Source organism: Varanus komodoensis, unplaced genomic scaffold, assembly GCF_004798865.1.
Source record: "Varanus komodoensis strain SLA01 unplaced genomic scaffold, ASM479886v1 scaffold98, whole genome shotgun sequence".
In the NCBI taxonomy this organism is placed as follows: Eukaryota; Metazoa; Chordata; class Lepidosauria; order Squamata; family Varanidae; genus Varanus; species Varanus komodoensis.
In genome coordinates this window covers 1,426,357-1,436,381 of record NW_025336669.1, presented here as the reverse complement: position 1 = coordinate 1,436,381, position 10,025 = coordinate 1,426,357, and the positions used below count along the sequence as shown (strand labels likewise).

The 10,025-nt window shown below is 52.3% G+C and overlaps 1 protein-coding gene across 1 annotated transcript; it reads right to left on the bottom strand.

The window, feature by feature from the left end:
- Positions 1-1,650: 1,650 nt before the first annotated feature.
- SOX9 (SRY-box transcription factor 9) lies at positions 1,651-6,409 on the bottom strand. Its single transcript, XM_044419006.1, has 3 exons — positions 5,462-6,409; positions 3,403-3,656; positions 1,651-2,620 (listed from the first exon to the last, which is right to left on the bottom strand). Exons 1-3 carry the CDS (start codon positions 5,890-5,892, stop codon positions 1,791-1,793), a joined length of 1,515 nt encoding a protein of 504 aa, XP_044274941.1. The 5' UTR covers positions 5,893-6,409; the 3' UTR covers positions 1,651-1,790.
- Between the last annotated feature and the right edge of the window lie 3,616 nt (positions 6,410-10,025).

Here is a 10,025-nt window from a genome sequence, read left to right as displayed (position 1 = left end):
GAGGAACTGAGACCCATCCTGTGCACACAACAGAATGAGGCGGCGGAAATTTAGGTCGCATGTAGACGGTACCACTTTGCAAGTCAGGGGTGTCCCTTCTTGAGAGTTTCCCCTGCTGTAAAGAGTTTTCCCCTCCCTCCAATTACAAAAAGAAATCATAGGAGGCTTATTTGTTTTTAAACCTGGGGAGTGTTTTAAAATAGCTCCCCCTGTTTTTAGTGGTACAGTCTATTCCGCCCCATTATCTCCCCATTCTGCTGTGTGTGAAGATCTGGGCCCAAGTTGTAAGTACAGAAGAGCTGAGGGAGAAAACAGGGCAAATGACTCAGTGATCCACGACGCTTGCGATCTCCTGTTTGTACAATGAGAAAATGAGAAGAAGAGATTTTCCAGTTTATTCTTAAACAATAGAAAAACAAAACAAGCAGATGAATTTGTACAAACCTAAGACACATTCTGAAGGAACAGTAATAATAAAAATGCCCCCCACAAAAAAAGAACGAGATAGATAAATAAGGGGTTATTGATTTAGACCATAATTTAATGATTAGGCACCATATACCCTCTGAGCAAGACTGGCACTTCTGTTTACGTTACAAGAGCTTCTAACATGGAAGGGGGAAATGGAAGAAAATCTCTTGATTTAAAAACCTCTTTTTTCACAAAATAAATATATTTATATATATAATATTTTTTTTTAAAAAAGAACACCAATGCTGTCATCAATGAACCTTGCTGAAGTTGTTAATACCCACATCCACCTTGCAAATGGGTTTCTGGAGCACGGAATCTGCCAGGGTGGGGGCATTTCGACCATCAGCCTCTGCGTGACACGTGGGGCCCAGCGTCGGACGCTGCAGCAAGGGAGTCAATGAAGCAGATGCTGGTTTGTGGCTTTGTAGCCTGGTGCTGGTGGTTGCCAAGAATATATATTTTTAAACACTTCTGACCTGAAAAATGGAGCTCTCTTCTTTTAGACCCTCATCTTTTCCCTTGGCAGTGAGTGAAATAATTGTTCAAGTCTCTTGGAAGATATCACAGGGTTGTTCTTTAAGGCTTTTCATTAAGTGTTCCTTTAAGGCTCATGGTGTTGTTGTTTTTTCTTTAAGTTTTCCCCCCAAAAGACATCTCTTACTTCCAAGCTAGAAAAATAGAATCACTTCCCAGATCCCCATCATCCCATTAAGCACTGACCACGGGTTCCTGGGGAGCTGCCTTTGCTTCTTCTTTTTCTCTGACTTTATGCATTCAGTTTTGCTTTCTACAAGCGAAAGGAATTAGCTATACAAAAATACCTCTGACAGCAAGGAAAAAAGCTAAGGCATACTGTTTTGCTAAGTGTTGTTTAACTGTCAAAAGAAGAAAGGAACTTTAAAAAAGTTTTTCTAAAAACAAGTAAAATTACATAAAAACCCCTCAAATTGGTAACGAATCATACACAGTACATACTAAAAATATTAAAAATAGAGAATATTCCTCACAGAGGAATACTTTTGAGTTTTGCATTTTTTTATTTTTTTTCCATTTTAGTTATTGTTAAAAAATAATTACCGAGTCCATACCTAGGCAAACTAAGTTGGCTGTATGACGAAGATTCGTTTTTTTAAAGATCACCTTCAAATCAAGGTTTTGAAAGTCCATCATGGAATGCGTATCGACTGAGCAGAATGGTCGGGCCGGTTTCAGAAAGTTGCTGTAGTGCACAAGGCATCCTGCGATCGCTCTGTCCTCACTGCAGCTTTGTGAAAAACTGGCAAAGTCTGAGGAAATGGGACCGTCCCCGCCACACCTTAAGGCCGGGTGAGCTGTGTGTAGACGGGCTGCTCCCAGTGCTGGGGGCTGTGGGTCTGAGGGATGGAAGGCACCCCCGTCGTGTCTGCGATGGGCGTGTACATCGGCCGCTGGGTGGGGCTCATGTACGTGAAGGTGGAGTAGAGGCCGGCGCCCTGGCTGGCGGCGTGGCTGTAGTAGGAGCTGGAGCTCTGGTGGTCTGTGTAGTCGTACTGGGAGCGCGTGATGGTGGGGTAGGAGGAGCTGTAGTGCTGCAGGTTGAAGGAGCTGTAGCTGATCTGCTGCGGCGAGTGCTGCTGCTGCTCGCTGTAGTGGCTGGGGCTGAGCTGCTCCGTCTTGATGTGCGTCCTCTGCTGGGCCTGCCCGGGCTCGCTGCTCAGGGGGGCCAGGCTGTGGGGCTGGGGCTGCGGGGGCGGCTGCTGGGCCTGGCTCGGGGGCTGCTGGGAGGGGGGCGGCTGCGGGGCCTGTGGCGGCGGCGGCTGCTGCTGCTTGGACATCCAGACGTGGCCGGTGCCGGCCGGGGCAGCGGAGGTGCTGCTGATGCCGTAGCTGCCGGTGTACGTGACCTGGCCAGGCTGGCCGTGGGTGGCCGGCACACCGGGGTGGCCATTGGGGGGCAGGTACTGGTCAAACTCGTTGACGTCAAAAGTCTCGATGTTGGAGATGACGTCGCTGCTGAGCTCGCCGATGTCCACGTCTCGGAAGTCAATGTGGGGCGGCTGCCTCCCTCCTTCTTGCAGCGGGCGGCCTTCTCGCTTGAGGTCCTGCTTGCCAGGCTGGACATCTGTTTTGGGAGTAGTGGGAGGGGTGGGCGGGCCTTGAGATTGTCCTGTAGGGAAGACACAGCAAGCCACACACATGAGAGCAAGTGTGCCATATCTGATGCCCCTGAAGCCATCCCTTCCCAACTGAGATTGCTGCAGACAGAGGGCCGTAAAGCCCTGGAAATCTAGTGGCAGCCACCTTTAATAACCAAAAGGTGCTGTATTGCAGTGATAACTCCATTAATGGTTAACTCTGGCTGGAGCTGCGTGAAAGGAGAGGATGGAGGGCAGAGCAAGGAGTAGGAATTGCCGTTGAAGACAGTTGTGTAAATCAGTTGTTTTGCATCTATCTGAATCTGTGTGTGTGATCTGCCGGAGAGAGTGCTCTATCCAGAAGAGAGTAGTGTTTATTGTGAGATTTGTTTGGCAAGCAGCAAAATAGAATTTGAACCATTGACTTAGACCAGGAAGACTTTTTGAAGGTGCTCAGTGTACTGATACGAAGTGCTACAGCCTATGTATAGCTATTTGCCATTAAAAATGAGGTGGCTGTGATAAACAGTGATTTTGGGCACACATCATGCACATACACTTCTTAAAGCTCAGCCTTCTCCAAGCTGGTGCCCTCCTCTTGTACTGGACCGCAACTCCCACAATCCCCAGGCATAATTACCTGCCAGTCACTGACCATGCTGGCCCGAAATAATGAAATGCACAGCCCCTTACATAAGAGGGCACCAGGTTGGAGAAGGCAGTTTTAGCTGCCCATCTCTCTCTTACTCCCTGGTCTGCAGGATGCATCTTTGCTTTCTTTTGCAAGCCGAACCGTGAAGCATGGCACACTTACCAGAATGCTCTCCGGGGGAGTGCACTTCACTCATGCTGGAGGAAGACTGGGGAGAATCTGCCTGCAGGGCCTTGAAGATCGCGTTAGGGGAGATGTGGGTTTGCTCAGATCCTTCCTCTTGCTCGGCCTGCCCGTTCTTGACTGACTTTCTCCTTCGTGGCTGATACTTATAGTCGGGATGGTCTTTTTTGTGCTGTACCCTCAGCCGCTCAGCCTCTTCCACAAATGGGCGTTTCTCACTCTCATTCAACAACCTGAGCAAGACCACAGCAGGACAGAAAAGGACTGGGGGTTACCAACGAGTTCATACCAAAAGCTAAGACTTCTGAAATAGGATGCTCAGACCAGCTTTTCATTAAAAAGCTGTGCTTTTTGTACCCATCACCCCCCTAGGTGGCTGCTGCAGGCTGAGCATCTGTGCAAAGTGAGTTGCTGGCCACAGAAAGGTCACGATCCAGGCAAAAGTGCAAGTAGGACCATATGCCAAAATGCCAAAGAGCCTTAATAAACCTGGAGAGGATGGGTGGCAAAGCAGTCTTCAGATCTCCCTCCATCCCCACATCACCCTCCTCTCTAGCAGCTGATTGGAAACTTCCTCAGAGGCCTTTGAGCATCGCCAGGACAAGGACTTGTTATCCAGTCTTTCCGGGCACCCCTGCTTTTGTTCCTTTCCTGCACTGGTCCATCCTAATCAGCTGAAGCCCCCATGGGATCTCTTCTCATTCACCAAGAAACTAGTAGAATGTTTTGGCAGGTCAACAAAACTAAACAAAAAAGAGAGCTAGGGCATGGAATTGTTTCTGATCCCTTGATGGAAATTTGGTAAGTGCTGACTCTCACCCACCCCTTCCACATACCCAAAAGATTTGCAGAACACAGGCTCAGTAATGATTTTGGTAACTGACACCTTCCGTGTCTCCAGGCACCCACACAGACGGTCTGCACTTTTACTTCCAAACTCAGCCAAACCATTTCTCACTTTCAGAGGTAGTTTAAGTGCCCCCACCTTTTCCTTCCCAAGTCACAAGCTTATGCTTCAGCCGGGTGACTCAACCATGCTCCCCCCACCTCTGTTGCAAGTCATCCTTCCAATTTATGCCAATAATCATCACACCCAATGAGTGCCATTCGTGTTTTGCCCTGGAACAGGCCTTGATTTGTGCCAGGGCTCACCCTCTTGATTTGTTTTTCAGCAGCCCAGGAGTAAATGAAATAAATAACGAAGTGAAATTACCTCTGGGCATGTGCAAAGAGCCCTTCAGAGTAACCATGAGATTTTAGTCATTCATGGTGCATTTTATACATATCTACTCATTGAATTCAATTGAGCTTACTCTGAAAGAAGTGGGCATGGGCAGCAGCGTAAAATAAATAAAAATACTTCTTTCGGGTCTTCTGGAATGTCAGTTTCCTAGCCAGCTCGCTGTCAATTCCCCATTTTCTTTCTTTGTTCTTAAATCGAGAATACCACCCCCGCCCCCCTTCCTAGGGGCAGTCCCACCTTCAAGCTGCTCTGGTTCTCCCTCTTGGAGTCTCATGTCCTGAGGGTCACCTTCTGCAAACCCGGAGGCAACGTCTGCGGCAGGCTCCCCTGCCCTGCGCGGGGCCCGGGAACCCGGACAGCCGCCCCAAGCAGCAGGATCTCGACCTGCTCCACGCACTCGGCGGCCAGCCCCACGAGCTCGGCGGCACGTAGTGCAGTTGCGAGCTGCCGTGCGTAGGCTGGCCGCCCCACGCCGCAGCAGCTCGCCCCCGGCTGCCAGGCGCAGGCGCAGGCGCAGGCAGCCGGCCCCGAAGCCCGCCGCAGCGCTGCCCCGCGCAGCCACGACCGGGAGGGACCCCGGGCGCGGGTGGCGCCCGCGGGTGGCGCCCGCGGGGGACCCCGCCGCGATCGGCCCGCCGCTCCCCGCCCGCGCTGCTCTGTCCCGCACGCGTCCTCCCCCGGAGCCCCCCCCCCCCGCGCCCCGCCGGGCTTCTGCGCCGAGCTCCCCCGGAGCGCCGCGCCGCGCTGCGCGCACGCCGTTCCCCTGGCGGGTGGGGCGACTGTGGCTTGGCTTACCTCCAGAGCTTGCCCAGCGTCTTGCTCAGCTCCGCGTTGTGCAGGTGGGGGTACTGGTCCGCGAGCTTCCTCCGCGCGGCCTGAGCCCACACCATGAAGGCGTTCATGGGCCGCTTGACGTGGGGCTTGTTCTTGCTGGATCCATTGACGCGCACGGGCATGGGCACCAGGGTCCAGTCGTAACCCTTCAGGACCTGGCTGACAGCTTCTCGGATGCAAACCGGGAACTTGTCCTCGTCGCTCTCCTTCTTCAGGTCCTGGTCGCTTTTGGGGAAGGTGTTCTCTTGGGGTCGGGTGTTCTCCGCGTCCGAGCCAGACCCAGAAGGGCAGGGAGACCCCGCGGAGTCGTCCGACATGGTAGGGCTGGGAGCGCCAGACAGACACTTCTCCTGCTCTTCTGTCATCTTCATGAAGGGGTCGAGGAGATTCATGCGAGAAAGCGGCGGAGCAAAAATACTGGGGGGAAACGGAGCGCGAGGAGAGGGGGGCAGAGGGGTGGGGGAGGAGGAGAGACGGGGAGGGGTTAAAAATCGAGAGACGCAACCCCGCTTAATGCAGCACGAAAGCGGCAAGGCGGCGAGAGCGGCGAGGACGAGTCTGCCAAGGCCAGGCTACCTATCTATGGGTTGTCTGGCTTGCAGCAACTTGGAGGAAGGAAAGGCGCACTTGGGCGGCGGGCGCGTCGCGAAGCCGCTGCTGCTTTCTCGCTCTCAAGGAATGGACATGTGGGCCGGAGCGGGTCTGTTCGTGGGCGGCTGGCCCGGCGGCTATCGCGGCTGAATGGGGTCTATTTCTCACCCCTTTCGAAAGAAGACGAAAAGGTTCCTCGGCGTTTGGAGAAGACGGGGTGGGGTGGTGGGGGAAGCAGCAGCAGCAGCAGCAGCAGCAGAAGGAATAGTTTGTTTTTAAGGCTCCCAAAATCACCGTGTCAGTTTCAAGCTCAGCTCTCCTAACTCTGTCTCTCTGGGTCTCTTTAATAAATACTCTCCTCTGCCTTAGAAACTTTCGACCAATGGCAGCCCTTTCTCTGGAAGGCTGGCACACCGTTGATTGGCTGAAAGGGCTCTCCCCCTTCCCTCTTGGAAGGGGGGCAATCCGCGCACAGCGAAGGGGGTTGGGGGGCAGAAGGAGCGGAGAGGGAGGGAAAAAGAGAAAGTTCCTCGCGCGCCGCAGTTGCGTCTTTGTATTTCCAAACTCTTGTGATCCCAGCCTCCGAGTAAATGTCTCCTTTCCCTTTCTACTACTTGATCTAGGCAGATTTCGGTTGCTACTTTTCGAATGAAGAAAGGGCATGAAACCTTCTCTAGCAGAGACGTCACTCCGGGTAAAATTGCACAGTGAATCCTGCCCCCCCCCCCCACCACCACTTGGTCTCAGACGGAACTTAGCGCTTCTCTGGGTCTCTTCTCCTCCGCCCCCCCCCCGCGCTTTCAAGTCAGTGATTTTGTGACTCACCTCTCTAATGGGAGGGTTTTGTTTTGATTTTGCTCGTCCTAATGCTTTATCCATGCTTAAAAGTTTCAGGAAGAAGGCAACGCTTGACTTTTCAGCGCTGGGCTGAGATTCACAGAAGGGTGAGGGAAGGCGGGGTCGGATCCCTGGTTTGTTTTAAGTGACCTGGTTTGTTTTCAGTAACTTGGCATTTTCCTAGACGGTGCAGTTAGGACAACTTTTGATTATTCCTTATCGTTTAACCCTCTCTCTTTTCTAACTTCCTTCCTTCCTTCCCCTTCCTTCCTTCCAAATGACAGCTAGACCCTCTCCCAAAATAGAATACCTGTTCTAGAATGGTATGCCTAGAATACTCTGCAAGAGGAACGTGGATACCCACATTTTCCTTTCAGGTGGTCACAACTTAAAACTGCCAAAATCAAAGTCGATAGAGATGTTAAACTTAGAATTCTCTTCACGCTTCACTTGCGAGTAAGTTCTCTTGAAAAACTGGTTTCTTGGGAAGGCATTTACCTTCCTATTGAACCAGAGCAGGACTCGCGCTGCACACCTTTCAAAGGAGGAATCCACAGGAATGCGAGTCAGTTGTACGACCAAGTGCCCAGGTAGATGATGCAGAGGTACAGTGTGCCTTCCCCTAACTGCGGGCCTTTATTATAAAAACATAACCTGAACTTCCATGCCGGGTGCATTGACAAATTATAGCAAAGCCAGTATCTCAAGGAGACAGAGGGGATGTAACATATACCAGTCCCCCCCTAACTGTTCTCACTTCCGAGAAAGATAGCAACTTTTCTTGTTTATTATTAGAGGGACGAGCAAAATGCCTGCTGTGAGTGGTCAGATTTCGGGGAGCGGGGGTGAGCTGGCAGTTTAATTTTACTCTAAATCAGATCTTAGTTTTCGTGAGCTCAGGCCTTTTGTTAAACTTATTGCCCGGGCAGCGTCTCCAAACTCTTTCGCCCCCGTTCCCCCCGCCCCCGTTCCCTTCTCTGAAAGTAGGTGAGACGGGGGGGGGGGTGGAATATGCCAAGGAATATAACGCTGGATTTGAATGCACTGCCAACGTGATGCTCGCTGGCGGAGCCGCACGAGTGGACTGCCTAGTTCAAACGGGAAAGCAAAGAATTAAGGCATCCCTTGTGATTGATTAGCCTTTTCATAATCTTCACGTTCATCTGGGCTGGAGACAGAATGCGTGCGTGCCGCACGCACGCGCACCGTCTCTCCTAGCAATTTGGGAGCCGGTCAGCGGTGGGCGCTTCCGGGGCATTGTAAACTCTTTAAATTATTAGCTGTCATGTTGTCTTGCAGAGGAGGACAGACGCCTTTCCATGGCTTGGCGTTCCGTGCCTTTTTCCACTCTCCTTTCAGTCTCGTTTCTTGGCACTTTTTACAGTTACTTCTATATAAACAAATCACCTTTGGTGCAGATAACGTGTAATGCTCATTTTTATCCAGAGGGGGCGCCATAGGCTCAGAAACTAAGCCCGAAGCTTTCCAGACCAGTCAGACGTTTCTTCGAGCTAGTTAAAACACACGCGCGCACGCACGTACACTTTCACGCACAGCCTTCGCCCCCCGCCCACACACACCCACGCACGGATTCGTTTCTGGGGATTTGACTGAACGGGGCTTCCGTCAGTATATGACCCCTAAACACACGCGCGCGCGTTTCTTCCCCATCCTTCACGATCCCACAGTAAAGTTTAGCACTCAGATGAAATTGCTTCCAAGTCAATAAAACTGATCAAGATATCAAAGGGGGGTGGCGGATTTTCATTTTACTGTAAGGCTGTTTGAATGCATCTCTCCTCGCCCACCTCCCGGCAATTCTGATCATGCCAAGGGATAGTTTCCTGCTGCACCTCTCCCCCGCCCCCATCCATAAAAGTAAAATAAAATAAAGATGGGGGGGGGATCAACCCTGCTAACCTAGCTCGTTGCACGCAGGACACGCTTGCCCAAGGAGACACAGGGTGTGCTCTGCCCCGCTGAAAGTCCAAGACTGCAGCTCTCTGCACGCTTACCTCTGCAATCAATGAGATCTGATTTTGAACATACATGCTCGGGATTGCACGGTTAGCATGCACCCCTTGCTGAAATTTAGAAATAAGCTCCATTGACCTCGGAGGGGCTTGCTTCCCAGCCCAGGTAGGGAAGGGGTAGGAGGGCAAGAGCCCCGCCAGGCAAGTAGCTGCCCGCTTACTGGATGCCCTGTGGTGACTTGAAGGAAAGGCACTTGGCACGCGCTCCCCCCGCCTCCGCCACGCGTTTTACCCCTTCTCTGTCCCCCCCTCCCCCTCTTGCCCGCTTGATGCCACCCCTTGCTTCCCAGGACAGATGGATAGGATCGGGCTGCACATGTGTTTTGAGGTTCGAGGGAAAGGGAATATATACACGCATTTTCCCAGGAATCCTGGTAGGGCTTGATCGCGGCTATTGCGTTGCTGCCTTTAGGCGAGAGAGCTGCATGTGTTTGCACTTAGCTTCTTCCCTCGTGCGCCGCGGATTCTCCTGGCCTGAACCGGGCAGGCACGCGGCTTGTCCAGGGGCTCTGCCCGCTTCCCGCGGGACTGATGTTCAATGCTCGGGAGGATGGGCCTTGCGATGCTGAGGCTGACTTGGCCCTGGTCTGTCAGATCCTCTCAGCAGCGAGACCCAGCTCAGAGGCGGTCTTTTTTCACTGAGGCAGCTCTCAAGGTGTCACTTCTGAAAGATGCGTCAGAGAAATTCATAATCATACTGATTTCAACCCGTGCGCCCTTTCTGTCAGTTTCGGCTGCCTTTTGATTCGTCTCCTGCTCTCCACTTAGTGTTGGAGATGGGGAAGAGTTGACCTAGACACGGAGGGAAAAGCTTCTAAGATCGGCCCTTGTTTTCCCAGCCGGATTGGCAGGAAGTCCGCCACCCTATGCCCACTGGACCCGGGACTCAGCTAGGCTTGCTCCTAAGTAGACAGATCTGGGCTTGCCCTGCGAGGGATCGAGCCCTGTCGTCTTCCTCGTTATCGGGGCCTTCCTAGCGAAACCTTAGCGCAGCCCTCCCGACCCTGCATCCCGGTTCCATCTCTGGAAACCTTGTTTCTTCTTTTCCTCCCTCGGCCCAATCG

What these genes read in the sequence shown, in the direction of transcription:
- SOX9 (XM_044419006.1), bottom strand. Translation starts at nt 5,892, where the DNA reads ATGAATCTCCTCGACCCCTTCATGAAGATGACAGAAGAGCAGGAGAAG. An exon ending in ACGCTGGGCAAGCTCTGGAG is followed by an intron (nt 3,657 to 5,461) that starts GTAAGCCAAGCC and finishes GGTCTTGCTCAG; the next exon opens with GTTGTTGAATGAGAGTGAGA. An exon ending in CTCCCCCGGAGAGCATTCTG is followed by an intron (nt 2,621 to 3,402) that starts GTAAGTGTGCCA and finishes TCTTCCCTACAG; the next exon opens with GACAATCTCAAGGCCCGCCC.